General features: G+C 56.6%; 13 protein-coding genes across 13 annotated transcripts; 4 read left to right on the top strand and 9 right to left on the bottom strand.

The window, feature by feature from the left end:
- Positions 1–5: 5 nt before the first annotated feature.
- MKK02DRAFT_40591 (uncharacterized protein) lies at positions 6–719 on the bottom strand (the record flags this gene model as incomplete). Its single annotated transcript, XM_053091168.1, has 4 exons — positions 6–38; positions 70–199; positions 231–526; positions 558–719. 4 exons carry the CDS (start codon positions 717–719, stop codon positions 6–8), a joined length of 621 nt encoding a protein of 206 aa, XP_052942063.1.
- Positions 720–1,169: 450 nt separating this feature from the next.
- Positions 1,170–2,121, top strand: MKK02DRAFT_40590 (UV radiation resistance protein and autophagy-related subunit 14-domain-containing protein; the record flags this gene model as incomplete). Its single annotated transcript, XM_053091167.1, has 3 exons — positions 1,170–1,240; positions 1,272–1,645; positions 1,676–2,121. The coding sequence occupies 3 exons, from the start codon at positions 1,170–1,172 to the stop codon at positions 2,119–2,121; spliced, it is 891 nt and encodes a 296-aa protein (XP_052942062.1).
- Positions 2,122–2,159: 38 nt separating this feature from the next.
- Positions 2,160–2,800, bottom strand: MKK02DRAFT_40589 (uncharacterized protein; the record flags this gene model as incomplete). The annotated part of the gene is made up of 3 exons (XM_053091166.1): positions 2,160–2,171; positions 2,215–2,560; positions 2,592–2,800. The coding sequence occupies 3 exons, from the start codon at positions 2,798–2,800 to the stop codon at positions 2,160–2,162; spliced, it is 567 nt and encodes a 188-aa protein (XP_052942061.1).
- Positions 2,801–3,110: 310 nt separating this feature from the next.
- Positions 3,111–4,399, bottom strand: MKK02DRAFT_20618 (uncharacterized protein; the record flags this gene model as incomplete). The annotated part of the gene is made up of 3 exons (XM_053086287.1): positions 3,111–3,188; positions 3,221–3,550; positions 3,581–4,399. The coding sequence occupies 3 exons, from the start codon at positions 4,397–4,399 to the stop codon at positions 3,111–3,113; spliced, it is 1,227 nt and encodes a 408-aa protein (XP_052942060.1).
- A 98-nt stretch (positions 4,400–4,497) lies between these two features.
- Positions 4,498–5,329, bottom strand: MKK02DRAFT_40587 (SGNH hydrolase-type esterase domain-containing protein; the record flags this gene model as incomplete). The annotated part of the gene is made up of 6 exons (XM_053091165.1): positions 4,498–4,549; positions 4,582–4,604; positions 4,664–4,697; positions 4,730–5,113; positions 5,144–5,259; positions 5,291–5,329. 6 exons carry the CDS (start codon positions 5,327–5,329, stop codon positions 4,498–4,500), a joined length of 648 nt encoding a protein of 215 aa, XP_052942059.1.
- Positions 5,330–5,937: 608 nt separating this feature from the next.
- Positions 5,938–7,067, top strand: MKK02DRAFT_4453 (putative Phosphotyrosyl phosphatase activator; the record flags this gene model as incomplete). Its single annotated transcript, XM_053092974.1, has 5 exons — positions 5,938–6,081; positions 6,107–6,372; positions 6,403–6,599; positions 6,629–7,012; positions 7,042–7,067. Coding segments are annotated over 5 exons (1,017 nt in total), but the record flags the coding sequence as incomplete, so codon positions are not given.
- Positions 7,068–7,102: 35 nt separating this feature from the next.
- On the bottom strand, positions 7,103–9,942 carry MKK02DRAFT_20576 (eukaryotic mitochondrial regulator protein-domain-containing protein; the record flags this gene model as incomplete). Its single annotated transcript, XM_053086279.1, has 7 exons — positions 7,103–7,691; positions 7,723–7,789; positions 7,820–8,025; positions 8,056–8,566; positions 8,977–9,292; positions 9,605–9,787; positions 9,820–9,942. 7 exons carry the CDS (start codon positions 9,940–9,942, stop codon positions 7,103–7,105), a joined length of 1,995 nt encoding a protein of 664 aa, XP_052942057.1.
- A 410-nt stretch (positions 9,943–10,352) lies between these two features.
- On the top strand, positions 10,353–10,847 carry MKK02DRAFT_20582 (putative mitochondrial ribosomal protein of the small subunit; the record flags this gene model as incomplete). The annotated part of the gene is made up of 1 exon (XM_053086281.1): positions 10,353–10,847. The coding sequence occupies one exon, from the start codon at positions 10,353–10,355 to the stop codon at positions 10,845–10,847; it is 495 nt and encodes a 164-aa protein (XP_052942056.1).
- A 108-nt stretch (positions 10,848–10,955) lies between these two features.
- On the bottom strand, positions 10,956–13,289 carry MKK02DRAFT_20709 (uncharacterized protein; the record flags this gene model as incomplete). The annotated part of the gene is given in 7 exon segments (XM_053086302.1): positions 10,956–11,364; positions 11,397–11,749; positions 11,779–11,906; positions 11,937–12,120; positions 12,151–12,483; positions 12,497–12,565; positions 12,810–13,289. The coding sequence occupies 7 exon segments, from the start codon at positions 13,287–13,289 to the stop codon at positions 10,956–10,958; spliced, it is 1,956 nt and encodes a 651-aa protein (XP_052942055.1).
- Positions 13,290–13,460: 171 nt separating this feature from the next.
- Positions 13,461–14,203, top strand: MKK02DRAFT_35298 (imidazoleglycerol-phosphate dehydratase; the record flags this gene model as incomplete). The annotated part of the gene is made up of 5 exons (XM_053089142.1): positions 13,461–13,595; positions 13,630–13,815; positions 13,848–13,932; positions 13,964–14,063; positions 14,101–14,203. The coding sequence occupies 5 exons, from the start codon at positions 13,461–13,463 to the stop codon at positions 14,201–14,203; spliced, it is 609 nt and encodes a 202-aa protein (XP_052942054.1).
- Positions 14,204–14,254: 51 nt separating this feature from the next.
- On the bottom strand, positions 14,255–15,104 carry MKK02DRAFT_40581 (ER membrane protein SH3-domain-containing protein; the record flags this gene model as incomplete). The annotated part of the gene is made up of 5 exons (XM_053091164.1): positions 14,255–14,485; positions 14,520–14,659; positions 14,695–14,742; positions 14,780–15,013; positions 15,056–15,104. 5 exons carry the CDS (start codon positions 15,102–15,104, stop codon positions 14,255–14,257), a joined length of 702 nt encoding a protein of 233 aa, XP_052942053.1.
- A 214-nt stretch (positions 15,105–15,318) lies between these two features.
- On the bottom strand, positions 15,319–17,452 carry MKK02DRAFT_40580 (uncharacterized protein; the record flags this gene model as incomplete). The annotated part of the gene is made up of 8 exons (XM_053091163.1): positions 15,319–16,006; positions 16,039–16,583; positions 16,616–16,771; positions 16,804–16,861; positions 16,893–17,038; positions 17,073–17,230; positions 17,263–17,399; positions 17,442–17,452. The coding sequence occupies 8 exons, from the start codon at positions 17,450–17,452 to the stop codon at positions 15,319–15,321; spliced, it is 1,899 nt and encodes a 632-aa protein (XP_052942052.1).
- A 352-nt stretch (positions 17,453–17,804) lies between these two features.
- On the bottom strand, positions 17,805–22,156 carry MKK02DRAFT_30135 (chitin synthase 3; the record flags this gene model as incomplete). Its single annotated transcript, XM_053087979.1, has 6 exons — positions 17,805–17,825; positions 17,869–18,442; positions 18,475–19,384; positions 19,417–20,846; positions 20,878–21,778; positions 21,811–22,156. The coding sequence occupies 6 exons, from the start codon at positions 22,154–22,156 to the stop codon at positions 17,805–17,807; spliced, it is 4,182 nt and encodes a 1,393-aa protein (XP_052942051.1).
- Between the last annotated feature and the right edge of the window lie 345 nt (positions 22,157–22,501).

Here is a 22,501-nt window from a genome sequence, read left to right as displayed (position 1 = left end):
CGTCATTATAGCAGAGTAAGATAGTTTGACGGCGCAATCTATAGTCAGCGTTGTATATTATAGACTCACCCCTGTCTGCCCGGCCTGCGTTTTGACTTGGAACCATTTGCCAGTGTTGTCGAGCACTTCGAGCATGTCGCCTTTGTTGAAGCTGACCTCGTTGGGGTCTGCAGGATCGGCCTGGTACGCGTACATTGCCCTAAAGTCAGCGATGTAGGGGCTGGACTCACTTGGCGCGCGCACGGAGAGGCTCTGCGACTTCCGAAAGAGCCGGCTGGCTCGGCTGGGTTATGCTGTACTCTTGTCGCGTAGGCTTTTGCGGGGTGGTGTCGACGCCGGTAGGTGTGTAGCCGTACCCGCCGTACCCCGCGTTTTGCCTGGGCATAGGCGACTCGCCAAACCCATTGGCGGTAGACTCGACCCGCGCCCGCCGGTTGTAGCCTGACAATCCCCCGTTTCCAGCCGCCGTAAACATGCGGTAGAATGGGGAGTCCTCTTCGGATGTGAGGTAGAGGATCCAAATGAGCTGGGGTCAGCTATGTCTCCACCGCACTCACATCGACCAAAGCCAATAGCAGCCATCCGACGCCGGTCGCAATCAGCGCGCTGTTTGTGGAAAAGATAAATTCCGCGCCGAATACCGCAAAGACTTCGGCGATAGCGAGGACGACCGACAATTGGAAACGATGTATGGCGAGACCATCCGTGCAGACGGCCATGCTGCTGTCAGTCCAGTCGCATCAGTACGCACAAGAGGTGTATGATGCAAGCCCTACCGTCAGCGTTGTATGATGTTGCACGTACAGTTGTATCCAGATATTGTACCAGAGGAAACGGACGACCGGCTGGCGAGTTCCAGTACCTGACATCAGCTCTGGAGTAAAAGAAACTTGCTGATTCGTGCTGTCGCGGCGGATTGAGCGATGAACGCAATGATCCACGCAGGAATGGCGATGGCGAACGTGACCAGAAACACCGGATGGCGAATGTGGCCGAGGTTGAAGTTGCTTCTGGGCGCCATAGTAGAGAGGTTGAAGTACAAGGTGAAGAGGCTGCACCGCAAAAGGCGTCAACAAATGTTTCAGTTTTACGTCATTCAACCTTTGAGCTTTGAGCTTTGAGCTAGAGTACGTGAAGCAGCGAGAGCACTTTAGTCGACCTATCACTCAATGGCCGAGCAATGCTGCTGCTGCTGCACAAAGCACGACAAGCTATTCTGCCATCGCTGCGTACAGCTAGGGTAAGTCCATCCAATCCAAAGCTGACAACAGCATCGACCAACAGGCATCTCTCAAGCGGCAACTCTCAGACCAAATCAATATCGTCACTCGGCGATGCGCGGTGCAGGAGCAGGCCGCGGCGAGATGGAGGACCCTGCGAGCCGAGGTGGCTGAACAGGAGCGGCGAGTCCAAGACCTCCAGCGCCGCTTGGCCATCAGCTCTCCTCTGCGCCATTCGGCGCCCCGCTCACTCCGCCCTCCCGTTCCCACCATCGAGCTTCGCCAAGTCCACTTGGAGCAACGCAAGGTCGACAAGGACATTGCCGCTGCCAGGCGTGTACTGATACTAGAGGCGGCATCCATCATGGGTCTGACACGAGGCGGGATCGCCGGACTACCCCTGCCCCACCCGCGAGAAATGAAGCGTACGTCCCCTCACAGCCCCGCTGATATAGTCCGCGACGCCACCAAGATCAACGCTGCTCTACAACACACCTGCCACTTCCTCGACCTCCTCACTCGCTACCTCTTCATCGCTCTCCCCTTTGACCCTGGCGCCGACAGCCGCAGACGGATCCAGCTCAAACCCAACCTCCCCTTCATCCGCACAACCAAGTACCGCGACAAGAATCTCCTCTCGCTCAGCCGCAAGAACCAGCGAGGCTTCTACACATCGTACGGACTGCTCGCGCACTCGGTGGCGTATCTCGCGTGGATGCAGGGGGTCGAGGAGGAGGATCTGGGAGCGAATCTATACGGGCTGGTCTACGCGCCCGGCGTGGCCAAGTCCCACCTAGAAATAAAAAGCCTAGGCTTCAGTCTGGATGTCAACGATGTGGTTGAGCAGGTCTTGGAAGACTGCGGGCTAGAAGAGGAAGGCTGGGCACTAGTAGATGCATAACTATTTAGTGAAATAATACATTGCCGAATAGGCCACGGTCAAACTCTCTCCTTCGGTAGAACACTAAGTCAGCTTGAACAATCGCCAACTCACAGATGTAGGAGGCTGGCCCTTGACAGTGTGTGTGCGAAAGACGCTCTTGGCGAGGACGCCCGATGTGCCGGTCAGACGTAACCAGGGGACGTTGGTCGCGGGGTCTTTGGCGTCGACCCTAGTAGTGACAGCTCCGATGACTTCTTGACCAGTGGCCGGGTCGCGGAAGACGGGGGCGATGCCACCTGCCGCGGTGCGAGTGAAGAAGTGATCCAATTTGACCGGGAGCTTGGACTGGTCGGGATAGTCGAGGAGCCGGATGGCGGACGAGGTGAGAGCGTCGCTCGGCATGTCGGGGCCGATGACAGGCTGGAGCAGAAAGACGATGCACGAAGCGTCATAGAGGCTGATGTCAGCGAGCTCGGGGTGAGACTTACTTGGCTACAGCGCCGGCACTGACATACTTGCCGGCCGTGCAAGTGTAGTTCTGGGTACCACGGCCCAGACCGATAGCGACCGTCTTCTCGCCAGCGGGGACCTCGAGACCGGCAATGAGGGGGACCTTGACCGAGCTGACGGGGCAGGACCGCATGGGGAGGGTCATGCCGAGGGCGAGAGGGAGGAGGGTAAAGAGTGTGAAGAGCATTGTAGGTGGAGTAGGAGAGCAGAGGTGATTGGGGTGTGAGATGGGGCAAAAGTAGAGGCGCGCTGCCTCATATATATCCCCACTCGCCCGGTCAGGGCGGCCGGAGAGGGGATCGACAGTCTCTTACCTACCGTTGTGTGGTTTCAAAGCGACGATCATCATCCTTAAGATCGACGAAAGGGACGCCATTGTCGGGATCGACGCGGAGGAAGCAGCCTCCACCGACGCTTCAAAATCTGAAACCGTCTCGCCCGTCTCCGTATCCACCTTTAATTGCGTCCGTTGCAAAGGTGCATCTATATCCGGAACTCTAGCTGTCCCAGCACGCCGTACAGTACGACTGGCCGTCCTTTGGAAAGAACAGGTTGCTAAGCTGGTTGCCGCAGCCCTACCATCAGCCAAGCCCACCTCCAAACTCACATCGCAGACAAAGCATTCCTTGTGCCATTTCGCCCCCATCGCATTGACCGCAATATCCGGTATGGGCGCCTTGCACCCTTTGCATTTTGGCTTATGCAGCCGCAGGTGACACCGCTCGCAGTACGGATGACCCCGATGAATGGTAAACGCGTTCGTCTCGTCTTCTGCGCTGCCGCCGGCTTTGGAGGGGTCGAGAAAGGGGTCGCCGCATTCCGAGCAGAAAAAGTGAAGCTCGTGATAGTACCGCTGGCCGAGGAGATCGTCGTTGAGCGTGACGAAGCGAGGGTCGACAATGGGAGTTTTACAGTGATGGCATTGATGGGCGAATTTCTGAATTAGCCGAGTCGACCATCAACTCACATCGTGGTAATCCAAATGACAATACGCCTTTCCCTCCCACTCGTACGAGCTGACGTGCTCCAAATTCTCCCCACACTCTGAGCAGGCAAAGCAGTGTGGGTGAAAGCGCCGCTTCATCGCATTGACAATGCGCCCAATGATGGACTCGCCGCATCCAGCGCAGATGATTGCCGCGTCACTGTGCAGACGGACGGGGGAGGGGGCGTCGGTCGTGACGGAGATAGTAGGGATGGCGGATACGACGATGCCGGGGGGAGGATCGTTGGGAAAAGTGAGATCAGGGATATTGATGATAGGAGTTTCGTCCTCTTCCGCAATGTCTGATGGTTTGCGCCGAGCTTGTATGCCCCTGTCCAAACTCCGCGAGCTGTTGACATTGACAGGGGGTTTGGGTAATGGCCGACGAGTTGAGCCAAACTCGGGACGGTCCAAAGAGCGAATGGAGGCGAGTGTATCGGACCGCTCCAGTGTCGCCTCGACGGGTGAGCGCCGGGGGGGAGATGGGACGCGAATGGGAGGATCAGACGGCAGAGTAATGATGGGGGGTGGGGGATTGGAAGGGGTTATGATGGGGTCGGAGGGAAGCGATATACTGGGTAGCGGCTGTTGGGAGGAGGACGGGCGAGGTTGCGGGAGTGGTCGAGTTGGGTTTTGATGGATACTAGGAAGGGAGGGATGTGAGGGGGGCGTGTAGGTCGGTTCGATGCTCGCCCGGAGAGCTGCCTCCTTGGCGCGTTTCCGATCTTGGAAAGTCTGGAATACGGGTGCAGCATACGCTGCTTTGGGTACAGGTGCTGGGATGGGCGTAGTATTGTACATGATGATATAAAGGTGATTGTAGAAAAGAGATGACAAACGCGTCGCGTCCTATGGAATTCTCAGATTCTGAAACAAACTCTATTCCCTCTTTGGGCAAGTTATCCTTGTGCCACCATCTGCTCCTCGTAGTGAGTCCCAATCGTATCCCAGCTAGAGTCAGCATGCTCACAGCACAGACTCACTTGGGGAGCCTTCGACCAACACGCTCAGGGTCAAGCTCCGGGTACGCGTTGTGAATGACCGAAACCAACTGTCCAAAAGCACCTGATATCCGGCGGATGAGAAGTGAACCCCATCGCTGCGATCAGCTGCATCCGGTCTGGCACTTACTATAGGTATGGGTCAAGCTTGTCCGGCGTAGCACCCCCCGCCGCTTTGACCATCACGTCATAGACGTTCAGCACGGGGACGCCGACCTCAATGGCGACCTCTTCGCAGGGCGTGGCGTATATCAATGGCCTGTCCGGGTGGCGAAGCGGATTGACAGTGTTGCCGGTCGGTCCAGGCGTAAGGATCACGATCTTGGTGTTGGGGATGCGATCGCGCACAAGCTCAACGATGGACCTCATGTTCTGCTTGTATTCGCCGATCGGGACCGACTGATGACTCTCGGGGAGCATGGCATCGTTGGTACCGAACCAGACGGTGATGAGTCTGATGCCCTGGGATGGCGACTCTGGCTTGGCAAGTATCTCTTTGAGAGCCGGGATAGCCCTGATTAGCTTTGGCACAGACTCTACTCACCATCGACTGTTATACCCGCTGAAGCCCCGGTTGATGATGTCCAGGACGCGACTGTAGCGTTTCGACATGCGCTGATGAAGGGACTCAGACGCGCACGACTCTGTAATGCTATCGCCCTGCTATCAGCGAGGTCTCCAAGGCACTCACAAAGAGGAGTGTCGAATCTGTGAATTTGGGGTCAGACATGATGTATGTGGGCGGTTGAAGGAAGAGTTGTTCGTCGCGCTTGGAGCTCCTTGTGTCAGCCCGTATCCGAACTCAAAATGGGGTCCCCTGGAATTCAAAGGGCGTCCCTTCCCGAAAGGAGGCCTTTAAGGAGAGGACTCGGAGATGCCGGCAGCCCCGATGGCCTTCGGACTTTTAGGATACCGGAGCTTGGGCAAAATGTAGGGCGGGGTTCCGAAAAACATATCAACCTCTAGCATAGAAGCTCATAATCCACCCTGCGCTCTGAGCTCCTTCTCATGGAGCTTGGTGGCGAATAGACACACTTTGGATCCGACAGGACGTCCGACGTCGTCGCTCGGCATTCGGACGTGACACTGCTCACTGAAATTGCATCCACCGCAGCTGCAACCAGTCTTTATAGCGCTGAGCAACTCGCCCAGGCTCCTGTGCGTGCTGAGCGCGCTCTTGAAAGCTGTTACATCCACGATTCCACGCCTCGAGGGCTGTCTCATGCCGGCACAAGGAATGAGGAGTTTTATTTTGATCCCGAAGCCCGAGGTAAGCCTGCTGATCAGCTTGTGTTCTGCCTTTGACACACGCTTCATACCATCATGTCAGACCCAATACCCACCAAGCACATTCTCACACCTATCCACCTCGCCGCCTTCCAGAGATCGCCCACGTACCGTGATGTGACTACCTTTATCGATGACCTAAACGAGTCGGTCATCGGGCTTCAGCTCGCGGATGTCAAACCATCACCTGTACGTGTCGCCCTAATCCAGCTGACCCTAGCGTACACAATCTCTAATAGACATCCTGGATCAAGTACTAGATATCGCCCATCGGACTCCACCCGTCGACAACAAGCTGTCACGCTTTGGCAATCCAGCCTTCAAAACATTCTACGACAAGGTCGGCGAAGCGTCCACCTCGATGCATCGGGGACTGGTCCCAGACGAAGCGATACCAGAGGTGGAGACGTATCTCAAAGAGTCATGGGGAAACCGTCAGAGGGTCGATTACGGGAGCGGGATGGAGTTCAACTTTCTGTGCTGGATGTGAGTTACCGGCTGGACGCGCTCATCCAGGCTGTGCCTTGTCAAGCTCAATGCTGTACAACAGTCCGACTATCCCTTCCTCGTCCTGGGTGTGTTCTGGAAATACATCCAGGTCATGCGATACCTACAATCGACATACTGGCTCGAACCGGCGGGGTCGCATGGGGTATGGGGATTAGACGACTACCAATTCCTGCCCTTCCTTTGGGGAGCTGGTCAACTCAAAGGTGAGCCAATGGTGGTCCCAGCTAATCAGGCCACAAACACCTCAAACCCAAATGTATCCACGACCCCGAAATCCTCGAAGCCTTCTCTTCAAAGTACATGTACCTCTCGTGTATCTCCTTTATCAACTCGATCAAGACGGCCTCCTTGCGCTGGCATTCACCCATGCTCGACGACATCTCCGTCGTCAAGACGTGGGACAAGGTCAACTCGGGGATGATCAAGATGTACCAGGCAGAGGTACTGGGGAAGTTGCCAGTCATGCAGCACGCCTTGTTCGGGTCGTTGCTCCCGTTTCCGACTGTCCAAGAGGATCCTACCCTGGCCGACGCGGAGGAGATCGAGCCAGACTCGCACGGACATGTACACGCGAAAGGCGAGACGGGGTGGACGATGGACTGCTGCGGCATACCAGGTGAGTCACTCCAAGTATCCGCTGACGAGCAGTACCTTCCGCCTTTGCCGAATCCGCCAATAGATCAGGAATCAAGCCAATACCCTTTGACTAGTCTATGTACAAACGCTTTACCCACTTCTCCACCCTTCCCCACAGCTCTTCTACATTCACCTGCTTCTCCGTCAACATCATCTCATAACCCTGCCCCAGCTGAGCCGCCATCGTCTCAAAGTGTCTGCTCCCCACTGTCTCTGGAACCGTCAACTCGATGACTGCTCCCTCGCCCGGCGGCAGGAACATCGACAATCCCAGACCGCCACCGTGCAGACCGATGAGTATGGACGCGTGGCCGACCATATGGACTTGAGTGTCGAGCGAGTGTAGGGATGGATCGAGCGTGGCAAAGCGGATCCCGCGCTCCAACGTTTCGGACCAGTGACCGGGCGTGGCGTCCTCGTCGACAAAGCACCCCCTACACATTCCCGCCAGACCCGTCCTGAGCCTATTGACAATCTCATTCTCGTTGGAGATGTGACGGGAGTCCCGCCACATGCTCCACTTGTTCTGGCTCATCGCCCAGTTGTCAAACTTGGCACGAGAGAGCCAAAGAACATTGACGGTGGTCGGTGGTTTGAGGCCAAAGAGGTTGCGATAAAAGTGGGATGCTGCCCAGGTGATGGATGAAGCGCAGGCATGCCTGGGGTCAGCATAGTTGGAGATTCACATACCCTACACCTAGATCCTGAGCCGACAATAAGGATACCCCCGCAGTGACGCTGTGAATGACCGTATTGACTACATCAGCGCCATCAATCTAGCACTCACAGCACGCATGGTCCCAAGGATCCAGACCTAGCCGACGAGGGGGCCAAGCGCCAATCTTATCCCACATTGCGACAAAGTGGTTTCCCTCGAGTCCAAAGTCGTCATCAAAGATGATCTGGACGGGCTCGTCGACCAGCTGCGGCCGGGCGCGAGCAGCAACCAGGGTCGAGACGAGCGTTGTAATCATGTCCTCGGCGACGTGAAATCTGCCTCAGCTCCGTCACGCTGCGACTTACGGGTTCCATTGATCTTGTCTCGGTATCACCAGGAGGGTCCTCCCGATGGTCTCCGCGCACTCCCCTTCCCACTCGCCTAGATGCGACCCGACAAACCTCTCTCGCCTCATTTCCTCCCATAGCTGCTCGCCGTCCGTAGTCACCGCAGCATCCATCTTTTGCAGCTCCCGCCCGTTCGCTCGGAGATTGGTAGACAAGCATGGCGCCGCCGGGACCGGCCACCACTCCGAGAACGTGTCGCTTTTGACCTGCGCACACGAAATCTCTGACCCGCCCGGACTAGACGGAGAGACATAAGTCAAGCGGGTCCGGTGATACGCCTCGACGAGTGACCGACCGAGCTTGTCGTCGCAAGTATCCAGGTCGCGCGCAGCAATCTCAGCCTCGGCCCGCTCGAGATAGTGCACGATGGACCGGATGGGGAAGGCATCCCGGTAGTAGGTGTCGTTGGAGATGAAGGCAGGGACCACAGCTTGAGGCGGATAGTGGTAGCGAGAGTAGCTTGGAAAAGCTCCGAGCGCCGCAAAGTGAAAGAGCACGCCCAGTGCAGCCGCAGCCCCGACCGCGACGGCAAGGATGCGCTTGTCGGCTCGATGTGTGCGAGTCCACCTTGATGGTGGATATGCTCCCTCAGCTGCTGGAAGCCGCTCGTACGTGGTCATAAGGGCATGCTGGTCGATATGAGCAGATGCAAAGTCGAGGTGGAGGCGCAGTCTGAGAAGCTGGATTTCAAGCTGTGCACGCTGATGCGGAACGATCATAGGCCCGAGCTTGTTTATACAAGTGATGTGTCTACAAACCTAAAGTTGCCCCTCTTCACCGCCTTGGTCTTGGGGAGCACCTTCTCCTCCTTGACCTCCACATGAACCTGGTCCGGGGTGTCTGGCGCCGCCTCTTGCTCCTTTACCGCCTTCGCTGCACCCGTTTCCGCCCCTGCAGCCGCCTTGGCTTCCGCCGCCTTCTCCGCCATGACCATCTCCTCTGACCTAAACTCCCACACCGTCCGCTCAATGCTCTTCTCGCTGTTGCGAGAGTTGCCGAATGCGCCGCCTCGCCCTATTCCCGCATCCAGCCGTTCCTCCTCCTCCCGCTCCGCGACGGTGCCGGGAATCTCCTCGCGAAGCTGAGCAGCCTCGCGGTCGATGATGCTTTGCTTCTTGCTGTCGTTGCGGGGGGCTGTCTCGACACCGAGGAGAGGCTCCATACCGTTATGGAAGGCTTGTTGAAGAGGAATAGCCTGTGCGTCAGCGACATTCAGGGATATCGTTGTTGAGGAGGGCGAATCAGAAAGCCATGCATTGAAAGTTTTTTAACCACGTTGAGGTCTTCAAGACTAATCGATTTTGGTTCATCACTGTGAGTATAGGGAGGAGAGAGGAAAGATATTCACCTGATAGTCAGCTCTGTTCAAATACGAGACAGTTGAACAGGATGGAGGGTTCAGAAAGTGAAGAAGTTTGTAACCAGTTGAGATGTCTTCAGAACGAAGGTTATGTCATAGTTTTTGTCATCATAGAAAAGAGAGGAGGAGGATCAGAGAGAAGCTCACCTGGCGTCTGAACTCGTCTTCCACGAGCTTGAGCTTGCGAATTGCTTCAATTCGTGCTTTGCTGATATTGTATTGCTCGGCGAGCTGGCCGACAGTCTGGCGTTTCAAACGGCGATAGATGGTGTTTTGAAGCTCGTTCGAGACTGGCGGAGGTGGACGAAAACTTGGATTGGTGGGATATGGCTACTATTAGCGACGACGAGAGGTCAACTCACGTTATTCGACTCCAGCCAGCGAGCCTTTTGGCCTGGGTTGACATCGTAAAATTGGCTGGCTGCGCCGGTCTTGAGCCAGGCCTGATACCCGCCCTTGGTACCATAGAACTGCTTCTCCTTCATGCGAGCATGGCGAGAGTCCTTGTCATCGAGCTCTGCGACGACGTCGGCTGGCTGGGCCTCGGACGGAGCTGCGGCGTCCGTTGTTGCGCTGCGACGAGCTGAGGAAGGGATAATGGGAGCCAGGGCTCGCCATGGGAGGCGTGATGGACCTGCTACTGCTGCTAGGAAAACCATGAGGAAGGGATGTATGAACAAAGAGAATAGCTTGAGAATTTCAATCAGCCAGCTCCAAAGACCATCACGGCGATATCGGCGATACCTTCTTGTGGCATTCCGAAATAGAATGCCGTCCGGATCGGAAAATGAGATTCTCATCAAGCTAAATCCGGATCGGATATGCCAGAGCCTCAGATTCAGATTTCTCTGTCCACCTTCCTCACCAGCGTACACACCTACAACACCCCTCTGCAATGGTGCCCAACCCACTCCCCATCAGGCTATGCTCTCACCTACTCAACACATCCAAAGCTTTCCTTTCACAAACATCTCTCCCCTACACTCAATCCTCGCTCGCAATCACATCCCTCCTCCTCCGCCATGGCTTCCTCTCCAACATCACACTCGGCACCCCATCACACCCATCACCTGTCGAATTCGCCTCTCTCCCACCACCTGCAAAACGTATATGGGTCGGTCTCAAACATCGCAATGGCGTACCCGTCTTGAGACGGATGAACCTCGTCAGCAAACCAAGCGTACGGATAAAGGTGGACCATGGGGAACTGGGGCGGATACTGAGTGGGAAGAGGGCAAAGAATGTTGCGGGGATGGGGTTAGGGGAGGTGCTGGTGGTCAGGGTGCCAGAGGATAAGGCGACGGGAAGAAAGGGGACGGAGCTGTATATGGAGGGGTGGGAAGCATGGCGCGCAGGGTTGGGCGGCGAGATCGTATGTAGGGTGGGATAGCGTCTACAGGAGGACAGGTTGCCTGTAGGGCGGGACAGCGTCAGAATATACCAGAGTTAGCTGTGGATTGTATGTGGGGCAAGGTAGCAATTATACAGTAGCATATGTCTAGCGCATCTCCTTCAAACCCTCCAATCTCGACGTTGACGCATACCGCCGATTCCCATCCTCCAAGATCTCGTTCAGCCGCAGAGTATAGCGCTGCACCTTGGATCTTGCGATGTTGAGCGCGAGGTGGTCTTGGTTTCGATTGTGCAGTTCTACGTCAGCTAATCCTGACTGCAACTTACTCTTCAAGCGGTACGCAAACCACAATCCCAATACTGGCTGGCCTACCTCGTCTGGACGATCCTTCCCACCCAACAGCCCAGCGATAGTCAACCCTGTCTCCAGCTGGGCTTGAACTCTCTCCTCGCTCCCGGTGAGGTGGGTGGTCGAGGTGAAGGCAAAGATGAGTGCTCGGAGCAGGTTGTTGTTGGACTGCTGACAGAGGTCGTATGCGCGGCCAATCTTTTTCCTGAGGTTAGCGAGTTACTAGGCCGGACTTACTTTGCCAGCATCAAGTTGTCTTCTGCGAGCGCAGACAGCAATGTACCGATGGTCTGGAGCGCCATACTCGATGTATGCTTGCACTTGTGCGCGAGATCCTTGACCAACGTCTGCCGCTGGTGATCGTCCTTGAGCCCCTGAAGATGACCCTGCACGCCCAGTAGGCTCGCCTCGATCATGATTGCCAACTCGCTGCCTTTGCCGAGGAGAGCTGAAGCGGCGTGGTAGTATCGCTCCGATATTGTGGCGTGTCCGAGCAGCTGCGCACTCATGGCTTGGACGAGGCAGAGATGAGGGCCTAGCTCGTCCAAGATGCCGTGCGTGTGGGCAAAGTGGACGAAATGGTCGAGAAGCTAATTAGCACGAGCTGGTGGTCCCTCACCTTTTCGGCTGCTACAAAGTCGCTCCGGATCAACATGGCTGTTCCCTCTTCCAAGACTATCTCGGCCATCCGCCGGATGACGCCGTTTTGCGCGGCCAGCACATCCGCGAGGCCATGTTGGTGCGAGACTACATTAGCCAAGTCAAGCCTGGACTCACATCCTATATCCCACATATCGTCCTTGCGCGCCATCCGCTCAAAAACTCTCATTGCGTTGATGTGGACGAGGGTTTTGCAGGATGCTGCGGGTCCGATAAAGTCTCGGCGGGTAGTCACCGTTGCGAGGAAGGTGAGGACGTAGAGGACGTTCGGAGGAGTGGTCTGGAAGAACAGTCCGTCAAGCTAACGTCAGCCCGGTCTACATGTACGCACCTCTACCAATCCTCCATTTGCCCTGAGCGTCTCCAGCGTTCCGGACTCTGCCGCCTCGTCCATCAAGATGTAGAGTCGTTTGAGCAAACTCCTTGCCTTGCTGTCGTTGCCGATGCGCCCCTCCCAAAGACTGCGCAAGATGAGATAGTGCGCGGTGAGATTCGTATGCCATGGCCCGTCTTTGCCCGAGGCGGTCAAGCTGTTTTCGTCCCAGTTGAGGAGCGCACCGATGTCGTCCAGGGATGCTGATATGGAGTCCCAGCGTCGATAGGCAAAGAGTAGCCGACACCGAATCAGCGCGAGAAGTTGTCGCGTATGGTGCTGCGCTCCGGCCTGTCATCAGCACAATCTTGCCGAGACCTACCTGCATCTCCTCAACCAGGTTTAATGCCTCTCCGCAATCCACCGCAGCAGTCTTGTCAAGGAGCAAGAAGTATATGGCGTATCGATGGGTAGAACTGCATCAGCAGGATCAGGTCAAGACTCACCTTGTACCCCGGTCCAGATATTGCTTGACTAAACGCTTGCCAGCATGCACACGGTTCTCCATAAGAGCGATTTTGATGTTGAGCCATTCCAGGCGCTGCCGAGCATGTGCGAGCGAGGTGTTACGCTCGCATACCGCCATCTATAGTCAGCCGGCTCACTTCGCGACTCACCCCTGATGCCATCGCATCATGCATGTCTTCCGCCAGGCTGATGCTACCCTTTGCGCATTGTCGCACCTTGATTCCTATACTCAACCACTCGATGGTGAAGGCCGCTCGCTCCGAGTCTGACAGGTTCGGCAGCTTCAACCCCGCAGATAGCAGGTCGAGTGCGAGCAGCTGCAAGGCAAGAGCGGTGTCCGCGGCGTGAGGATCCGGGGCCAAGCGCTTCGTCGGGTAGAGGGGTACCGGATCGAAGGTTCCATCCGAAGCGGTCTCTACCCATGAGGGAATGAACGCTTGTTGGAGATGTTGCGTTGATGCAATGTGCGCGGCGGTAGCTGTGTGGTATAGCAGAGCTGCGTCTGTGAGAACCGGCGATTCCTCGGGGGTGAGGCGAGGTCGCTTCCTGTCCAAGCTGGAGCTCCGATTAAGAGGGCGAGATGGGCCCGCTTCTTGCCCTGATGGCCGCTTCCTGCTGGGGCCGGACATACTAGAGTGGTCCATAGCTGCTGTAAGGTATACTCCCAACTTGTCTTGACTTCTTTGGCGTCAATATTGACATGCTTATCGCACGGATCTCGCTCAGATCCACCGTGGTGATCTCTAACTTTTCCTCTGATCCATCTCTACTTCACCTTATACAGATACACAGCCACAACTATGTCGGAGCGAACAGCGACAGTAGAGCGAAAGACCAGCGAGACTGAGATCTCTTGCACAATCAACCTGGACCATGACCCGGCGGTCGGCAAGCAGGTCATCGAGGTGTCCACCGGTCTGGGATTCTTGGACCATGTCAGTCTGCTCCAGCTAATAGAGCTGACGGTAGATGTTCACAGCGCTTGCCAAGCACGGTGGAATGTCTCTGACTCTCAAATGCAAGGGCGACCTGCACATTGACGACCACCACACCGCCGAAGATTGCGCGCTTGCCCTCGGTGCTGCATTCAAGAAGGCTCTGGGCGAGAGGAAGGGGATTAAGCGCTACGGATTCGCCTATGCCCCTCTGGACGAGGTGAGACGATGACCGACACGGGCTGATGGTAGTCCCTCTCTCGCGCGGTAATTGACATCTCGTCAAGACCGTTCTTTGTCTGCAACCTGCCATTCACCCGGGAAAAGATTGGAGATCGTAAGTTGCCCAAGTCCTCGGCTGACTCTAGTGTCCACCGAAATGGTATCCCACCTGCTCCAGTCCTTTGCCTTTGAAGCGGGCGTCACCCTCCACATCGACCTGATCAGAGGCGACAACAACCATCACATGTACGTCTTGCCCTTCCTCAGCTCGCTGATATGCCAGCGCCGAATCCGCCTTCAAGGCGCTCGCTCTCGCAATACGTATGGCCATCACCCGTACAGGAGGCGACGACGTACCGAGCACAAAAGGCGTACTAGCCATCTAGATGCAGGTAGTTTTACTGTGCATCCAACATAGCAACATTTTTATCGACACATCACCCCTTCCGGACCTTACTACTGCCCGGCACTGCCAATCTTGCCGCCCCCTCGGGCTGCTTTAACTCCATCGCTTCCGCTTCCGACAGCTCCCTGTATGGCGTGGCGGCCCGTCCAGCAATCGGCGAGCGGGGAGCACGAGGTGGTTCCTCGGTCTGAGGAGGTGTTGATGGGGCTGAATCTTCGTCGAGCACTTGTTTTGATGGTCGCTTGGCATAGTACCGGCCGCCCTGAGACTCAGAACTAGCCTTGCTGCAGACTCACCTGAAGCAGCATGACGCCGGTAAGCATGACCGCCGTCTTGATATTATCGCTTGCAAGTTCCTTTGCAGCGTTCGACAGGATGGGAAAGAGAGGCGAACCGACCAGCTTGGCGGGAAGCGGTGTCGGGAACAAGAGAATCGCTGCGGAATCAGCCCTTGCTCCAGTATTCACATACCTGGAAAGACCTCGCTCAACTGCGTATATGTGATCGCAGCAAGCAATACTGCAGCATCAGCCAGCTCCACTACACCCTGACTCACCCACACTCCCTCCATCAAATACCACCTCTCCCTTGCCCGTCCCGAACCACTTGAACATCCTCCCGGCTGTGCTCAATAGCGCAATCATCCCCACGCCTATGTAGGCCCACCCCAGCCCATGTGGCGCTGTCGACAGCAGCGAATAGTATGATATAGATGTCAAGAGCGCTTCCTCGGTGATGGGTGACCGCCAGAGGACATTATGGTCCGCGATCCAGTGGGTGAAGGTGGTACCTGCCCGTCAGCCCTGGTTTCCGCTCGAAAGGCAAAGCGTACCCAGCAAGAAGCATATGGATATTGTGATCAGGGTCGTGCGCCAGACCATATTATAGATAGCAGGTAGACAAGATACAACAGCAACAGGAAAGCTGCAGCGTCATCAGAGCTGTCGGGACCGGCCGAGAACCGGCCGAGCTTTTTACTCCCGCATTCCTCGTTCGTTGGGAAGAATACGCGCTTGAAGCTGGACGTGAAGCAGGCTCCAGCTCAACATGCTCGCCTCCGCCTAGATCTACTTGAACAACTATATGCAAGGACTTCTAATCAAAATCCAGGTCCACCGCGGCCGCATACCCATTCGCCGCGCTCATCACCGCCTTGAGACCCGACGCCGTAATGTCCGCATCCACCCCGACACCCCAGAACCCGCCCTTGGTCTTGTTTTTAGGATCCGCATCACTCGGGATGAGCTCGACGTAGGTCGCAGCCTTGACGTCTGACCCAGCGCCCACACCATGCTCGGTGTATTCCCGAATGGACAGGTTGATTCCCAGATCCCCTTGCAGGGCGTCCAGGAGGGAAGAGAGCGGGCCATTCCCTTCTCCGGAAATCTCGCGGAGACTTCCGTCAATGAGGACCTTGGCCGTGAGGCGCTTGGGGGTTTGGTGGAGGTCGGCACCGTTGTTGCGGTCCGGGCTATCGACCCGGTCCAGCCGGTCAATGCTGAGGGCGAGGTTGGCGATACGGTGTGAGTTGCGGGATGGGGACCTTTCTGGGGTAGCATCGCCGGATGGCTGGACGTCGCGAGTGATGAAGGATTTGAGGACGATCCGGCCGTCATATATGGAGCCGCCGAGGTGGTATGTTTGACGGAAGGCAGTGGTGATGTCTTTTGAGGTGATCTCCTTGCCAGTCTTTTCCGACAGCTCCTGGATGACCCGGTAGAATGAGATTTGCATTCTCCGGGGCATGTCCAGCGACAAGACCTGCTTGATGATGTAGGCGATACTGAAATCAGCAATGCTCAGTCCGTGACTCACCCTCCCTTTCCAGATTGCGAGTTGACCCGAATGACCGCCTCGTACGTGCACCCCACATCTGCCGGGTCGATGGGCAGATAGGGTACATCCCACCGCACATCTCCCTGCGCCTCGCGCTTTTGCTGCGCCTCGAATCCCTTCTTGATGGCATCCTGATGACTCCCGGAGAACGCGGTAAAAACCAGCTCGCCGGCGTAAGGATGTCTAGGGTGGACTGGGAGGCCGGTGCATTCCGTGACCGTGTCGATGATGGAGAACATGTCGGAAAAGTCGAGGTTTGGCGCGTAGCCCTGAGAGTATAGGTTCATTCCCAGCGTGACGAGGTCGACGTTTCCGGTCCGTTCTCCGTTCCCGAGGATGGTGCCTTCGATTCGGTCCGCGCCGGCTAGACGACCGAGCTCGGCGGCGGCAACGGCACATCCTCGGTCGTTGTGTGTGTGCAGGGAGATGATGCACTTTTCCCTTTCAGTGAGGAGGCTGATAAAGTGTTCGATTTGGTCCGCAAGGATATTGGGTGTGAAGATCTCGACCGTTGCGGGAAGATTCTGAAATCAGCAAAGCTCCTTCTTGAACTCACAAAGATGATCCGCTCCTCGTTCCTGCCGTCCGCCCATACACTTCCCTTGCCCGCAAACCATGTCTTCTTGACCGCTTCGCACACCTCCACCGCGTACTCGGTCTCTGTCTGCGAAAAGGTCTCGGGCGAGTATTCGTACCGGAAAGTCGTTCCATGCTGGATATCAGCTAGGCCAAAGCCGAACTTACAGATTTAGCATATTGCTCTGCCAGCTCCCGGACCAGCTTGGTATGCGATACCGCAAGCCTAACATCAGCATTGTCTTTCCGCAACTTACTGTATTGTCTCCTCCCTGTTGTTGTTGAACACAACCTCTCGGAACAGACAAGACGTAGCGTTGTACATGTGGATAATGACGTGCTTCATCCCCGCGACAGCTTCGAACGTGCGTCTGATCAGGTCTTCCCGAGCTGGCGTGAGGACCTGCAAAATCAGCTCAGCCCACTGCGGCACGCACCTGAATCCACACGTCATCCGGGATCTCCTTCTCATCCAGCAGCTCCCGGCAGAATGCAAAGTCCAGCTCGGACGCAGCAGGGTACGAGACTTCAATCTCCTTGAAGCCAATCTGGCAGAGATGGCGAAAGAACCGCATCTTTTGGGCATTCGACATGGCTAGCTTCAGCTTGGCTTGGTTTGGGACGTACGATTGGCTAGAGACTGGTTCCCATCCCGCAGATCTGTACTGAGCCAGATAGGAGCAGTGGTGTTCTCCTTATTTGGCCATGTCCGGGCAGGGTAGGGAGTAGGTCGGAACGGCTTATACCGCTGTGATGGGTCGGCACTGGAGATCAGCTGGGCCTCTAGGCGGTGGGGATCTGCTCACAGCATAGGCATTTTGGGCAACGAGCAAGCAGCAAGCTATGGGTATGTCCTAGGTGTAAGTGAGAGCTACACAGTTGATGAGAGTGTGTCAAGGAGAGTGTGTTAGATTTCAAAGGCAACTTCAGCTTCGACTCGGTAATGACGGTGATCAGCAGCCAGATCTGCATGACGTGGCTTTCTTTCAACCGGGGCTTGGGGCGAAGAATCGTATATGCATCCCCTGCCTTGCCTGCGTACAGATGATACCTAGTATACCGAGAAACAAAATCTAGCTGACAGAAGAGATGAGGGGAAAAGCCAACTAAACTAAATCGTATCTAGCGTCCATCAACGTCGTCAAATAATGTCCACATCGTTCACTTTTCTAGTATCGAGATGGTGGTGCCTAAGAATCAGCTGCAAATCTTAGTACACGGACTTGAACTCACTGCTCCTGGAGGCAGATGCGAAGATTGGCTACTCCCAGTAACTGGGCTGACTAGCTGATTCCGGCTAGAGCTCCTTCGCTGATGCCTCGAGACCCTTCGAACGGGGTCGTGCGGCGCAGCGGGGACGGGTCCGGTATCGACGAGCGAGACCCCGCGGCTGTTGGCTGACGGAGTGCGCTGACGCGGCGTGTCGGACGTTGGGTAGACCTGAACCGGGGCTTGGCTGTAAGCCTGGGGCTGGCGGTAGTTGTCATTGGCAGGGAAGCCGGAAAGGATGGGGGCGTCATTGTCGTCGCTCTGGCTAGTGGGGTAGCCGTAGGGGTAGGGCGCCTGGGGTAGTCTGCTGGGATCTTCCCGGCCACCCGACTCGGATGACGCTGGAGATGGCATCATTGGACGCGCCGGGGGGAGAGCGAGCTGAGGGATGCCGTTGGGGTCGGTCTTTTCGCTGTACGGGCTCATGGATGCCATGCTGTGGCTCGGGCGGAAGAGAGGGTTGCTTTCCGATGTGTTGAAGCCAGACATGTACGTCTCGCTCGTCGAGGCCATCGAGTACCGGTTGGACGGAAGGTGACTGGGATCAGCGTAACCCAAACACCAACTTACCTTCTCGGACTGCTAGAGCGCTGAACAACATCATACAACCCGCTATCCCTGCTCGCCGTCCCATTCTTCCACCTCCTCTCGCGCTCAAACTCGACCCAGCGCTTCATCACGATATCCCTCGAGTTGAACTGCCCCTGCTTGGCACCGTGCGCCTCCTCCTTGTGCTCTCCTACAATCTTTCTCGTCTCTCCCCAGGTAAAGTCGTCCATGTGCCAGTAGGCATATGCCGGGAGGACCAAGTTCCAGATGGGCAGCGAGAGGAGGTACATCAGCATCCACCCGACATAGGCGACCTTGCGGGAGGTGATGACGATGAGGACACCGGGGAGACCGAGGATAAAGGCGAGGAGGATAAGCGAGATGATGGGCTTCTCCATGCCGGTCACGCTTTGCGGGAGGATGGTGATGATCAAGATGTAGAGGGTGAAACTGATGGCGGCCGGGAGGACGAGGGTACCGACGAGATCCATAAAGACGACAAACTGCATGGAGAAGCAGAATGTCCCGCACAGGTCCCGGACGAGCATGAGCTCAAAGAGGTTGTGAACCGTCGAGTTGATCCACCGGCGACGCTGCGACAGCAGGATGCGGAACCGTTCCGGGACGACCGTTTTGCAGACCGCCTGGGGGCAAAAGACCATCTTCCGCTTGGGGAAGGTCTTGAGCATCAGGGTGGAAAGGTACCGGTCCTCGCCGAGAAGCAAGAGGTTCTTCTTGTGCAGGGTGTCGACGATGTTCTCCGAGTAATGTTCCACGATATCCGGGTTGGCGAGAATAGGCACCCAGTAGCCGCGGTCGCCCTTGGGCGCCTTGATCCGGTACATGGAGAAACATCCCGGAAGACAGGTGACACCGCCGAAGACCGACTCGAACGCCTTGGTCAAGTGGTGGGAAATGTAGTATTCAAAGACTATGGTCAGCTTTGCTTGGCGATAAACCCACCTTGAATCATCGTGACCCAGCTTTCCGACTTGTTGGCAATTTTGGTCTCTCCGCACAACCCCATGATCTCGGTGTCGTTCACCATGCACGCGTTCATGCGGGTGAGCGAGTCCGGGAACACCTTGGTGTCTGCATCGACACACAAGACCGTCTCGTACCGGTCCGGGGTGATGCCGGTGCACCGCCAGATAGCGTTGAAGAACTCATAGTCGAACGTGGTCATCCGCTCGTCAAACATGACCTTTTGCAAAAAGCTCATGAGGACGATCTGCGAGTCTCGCTTTCCGCGGTTTCCGGGCTTGGCGTCGTTCCGCTCCATGTCGTTCCCGACCTTGGCGACGAGCACCATGGGCACGCGCTGCTGCTTGCTCTGCTCGACGGTAGAGTCGTCATAATTGTAGAAGCCGGCATACACCTTGGCCTTGTTGTGTTTCTTGTGCCCGTCCGCGATGGCGACGTACGAGTGAGATTCCGTCTCCTCGGGCGCCTCGACGAGTTCCGTCATCATGCCGAGGACGATGTCCGGGGTGAACTGCTTGGAGCCTGATCCCTTGACCATCCCGTCACAAATAACGAGGAGCAATTTGTGACTGTTGGGATAGTCGGTCGTGGCTAGCGAGTCGAGCGTGGTCCGGAGACCGTCGATCGACTCTGAATAGGCGGTGACGAGGAGGATCGAGTGGGGAAGAGGGAAGCCAAAGGGCTCAAAGTCCGACGCGGGCTGCGGGACGACGTTGCCGAGGGGGAAGGGGCAGTTGCTAGCCTGGTCCGAGAGGGATTGATGCGATTCGTCGCGAAAGGGGAGGGAGGTGGACGACCGGCTGTTCCGCAGCATGGGCGAGCCGGGCGGAGTAAGCTTGTTGCCGTACATGCTCTGCTGACGCGAGCCCTTGTCGACGGCCAAGTTGTAGGCGGTAGTAGGCCGTCCCGCTCCGACCATCATTGGCTCAGCCTTGCTGAAGCGCGAAGTGGTGGGGAAGAAGACAGTCTTCCGACTCGCCTTGGCATTGGGCCGCATGTACCCCGGCGCCGCCTTGTAGATATCGTCCGTCCACTGCTCAATCTCCGCCGCCCGCTTCATCCGCTGCTGGTACGACTCTCCCTTGAAATTGCCCAGGCGCCAGCTGAGGAACCAGCCAAACACCACCGCCATTCCAAATTTGATGGCGACCGCGCCGAGAATGAACGCCAGCGAGACGTAGAGGACGATGGACGAGGCGACACATCCTATAGATGTCGAGTCGATGAAACCGACCTGGATGATATCCGCCAAGCAGTCGGCGTACTGGTTGAGCTCGGTCCGCTCGACGTAGCCGGTAATGTCTTTTCCGGCAAAGGTCGAGTTGCGGTTCTTGAGCGTGTCAAAGAATGAGGGGTACTGGACCTGGCCAGTGCCGAGCCAGTTCAAGAGGTCAAAGTCGAGAACGGCACTAAAGTCAGCGATGCCAAAGCTGAACTTACGATTTGTAGACACCCAAATTGCGGTTGCCTTGCGTGATCCGGTCCCAAGTATAGTAAATCTCGGCGATAGGTGTCTGTTGCGCGAGCGACTGCCGGCCTTTGGTCGTGGTGTGGCAATTGGTCGATCGCTCTACACCGGTAACGTTGGTGGGCATGGACGAGTTCTGCTGGTGCAGGTTGCAGGGGAAGTACCACCCCATCTCGCCCTGAGCATTGGTGTTGATCGCAGAGCCGGAAGCGGGTCGGATGACACCGTAGCACTTCTGGTTGACGCGCTGGAACAAGAAGCTGGCGTCTTTACCGCCGGCTTGGTATTGTTCCAGGTAGAGGGGGTTGGTCGAGCCGTTGAATGTGTTTCCGGCGGCGGGGTGGCGCCATTGCGAAAAGTCATACGCGTAACCGTTGATAATGAGTGTTCCGTTGTTGGCTTGGCCGCCGGCGATCCGCAGAGGCTGCGTACCGCAGACGGTCTGGGTGAAACCGAATGTAAAGAAACCGACGAGCGCCATCAAGCCAGCGACGATGCTGACCAGACCCATCTTCTCCCTCCACGCCCGCTGTGCGTCCGGTGTCTTTCGGCCAAACAGGCCTGAAAGGACAAAGCCGGGGATGCAGCACGTGAGGAGGAAGCAGTACACCATCCACCCGTCCTTTGGCCCGGGCGCAAAGTCACCGAGACACCCGCAGGCGCCATCGCTCGTGCCCGCTGGCGCAGCGACCCGGTTGCTCTGCACAGCATTTGGCGCCTGCTGTTGTCGAGCCGCCTGGGACGCGCGTCGACGAATGGTGTTGCGCTTGAAGATGTTCATGCCGGGTTCGGGCTGATCGGAGTCGCGCGCGAGAAGCGATTTGCCTCTGCGTAGGCCTGGTGCACCAGCTCCGACAGGTTGGTTTCCGGTAGCTATCATCAGCTCGTCCTCGGGATCAACTCACAGCTCGGCATGACCGTCATCCCATCCTCTGCTGCGTGCTCCCGATAATGCCACAACCGATGGCCGGGATCGATCCGCTCCCTCTCCGGCTTGACCATCGACTTTTTCCGCCTCACATCCGCGCCTGCACCCGAGAAGCCCGGCTGGGCGCCCGCATCAACATAATCGCCTTGATAGCCTAGTGTTGGCTCGTTGGGCGAGAAGGCGGAACTGGAAGAGAGGGATGATTTTGATGGACCGCCTTTAGCTGGTGGTCGAGGGGGAAGCTCATTGGCGCGGCGGGAGGGAGGAGTAGGGAGATTGTCGGAGAAGGATACGTTGGAGGTGGGGCCTTGTGGGCGAGACATCGTAGGGTATGGTATTGTCTAGCTGGGCATAATCGAGGAAAGGGTTCTGCTTTTGTCAGTCAGCAATTCCTTGAGGCCTCTTCTCATTTGACAAGATCGTCAACGCACCTATAGGACGAGCTGAACGCGAAATGCGGTGCTCCTGAAGATCGAAGCGGGTGTTTACGGCTGGCTCCAGCTGTAAGGTTCGACGACCGATTGCGCGGGGTCGGGTTGAGCGTAGCGGGCAATTTCTACGCGCGTGCTCGATAGCTGTACGTCTGCTGATAGACACCCGCGGCTGGGACGTCTAACGTGCTCTAGATGGGGTATGGAGGGTATGAGGAGGGCAGCAAGACAGGAGGA

The sequence above is a fragment of the Dioszegia hungarica genome, assembly GCF_025882075.1.
Source record: "Dioszegia hungarica strain PDD-24b-2 chromosome Unknown MKK02contig_25, whole genome shotgun sequence".
NCBI lineage: Eukaryota > Fungi > Basidiomycota > Tremellomycetes > Tremellales > Bulleribasidiaceae > Dioszegia > Dioszegia hungarica.
Note: the sequence above shows the minus strand (reverse complement) of the source record. Positions and strands in the feature narration are given on the sequence as shown.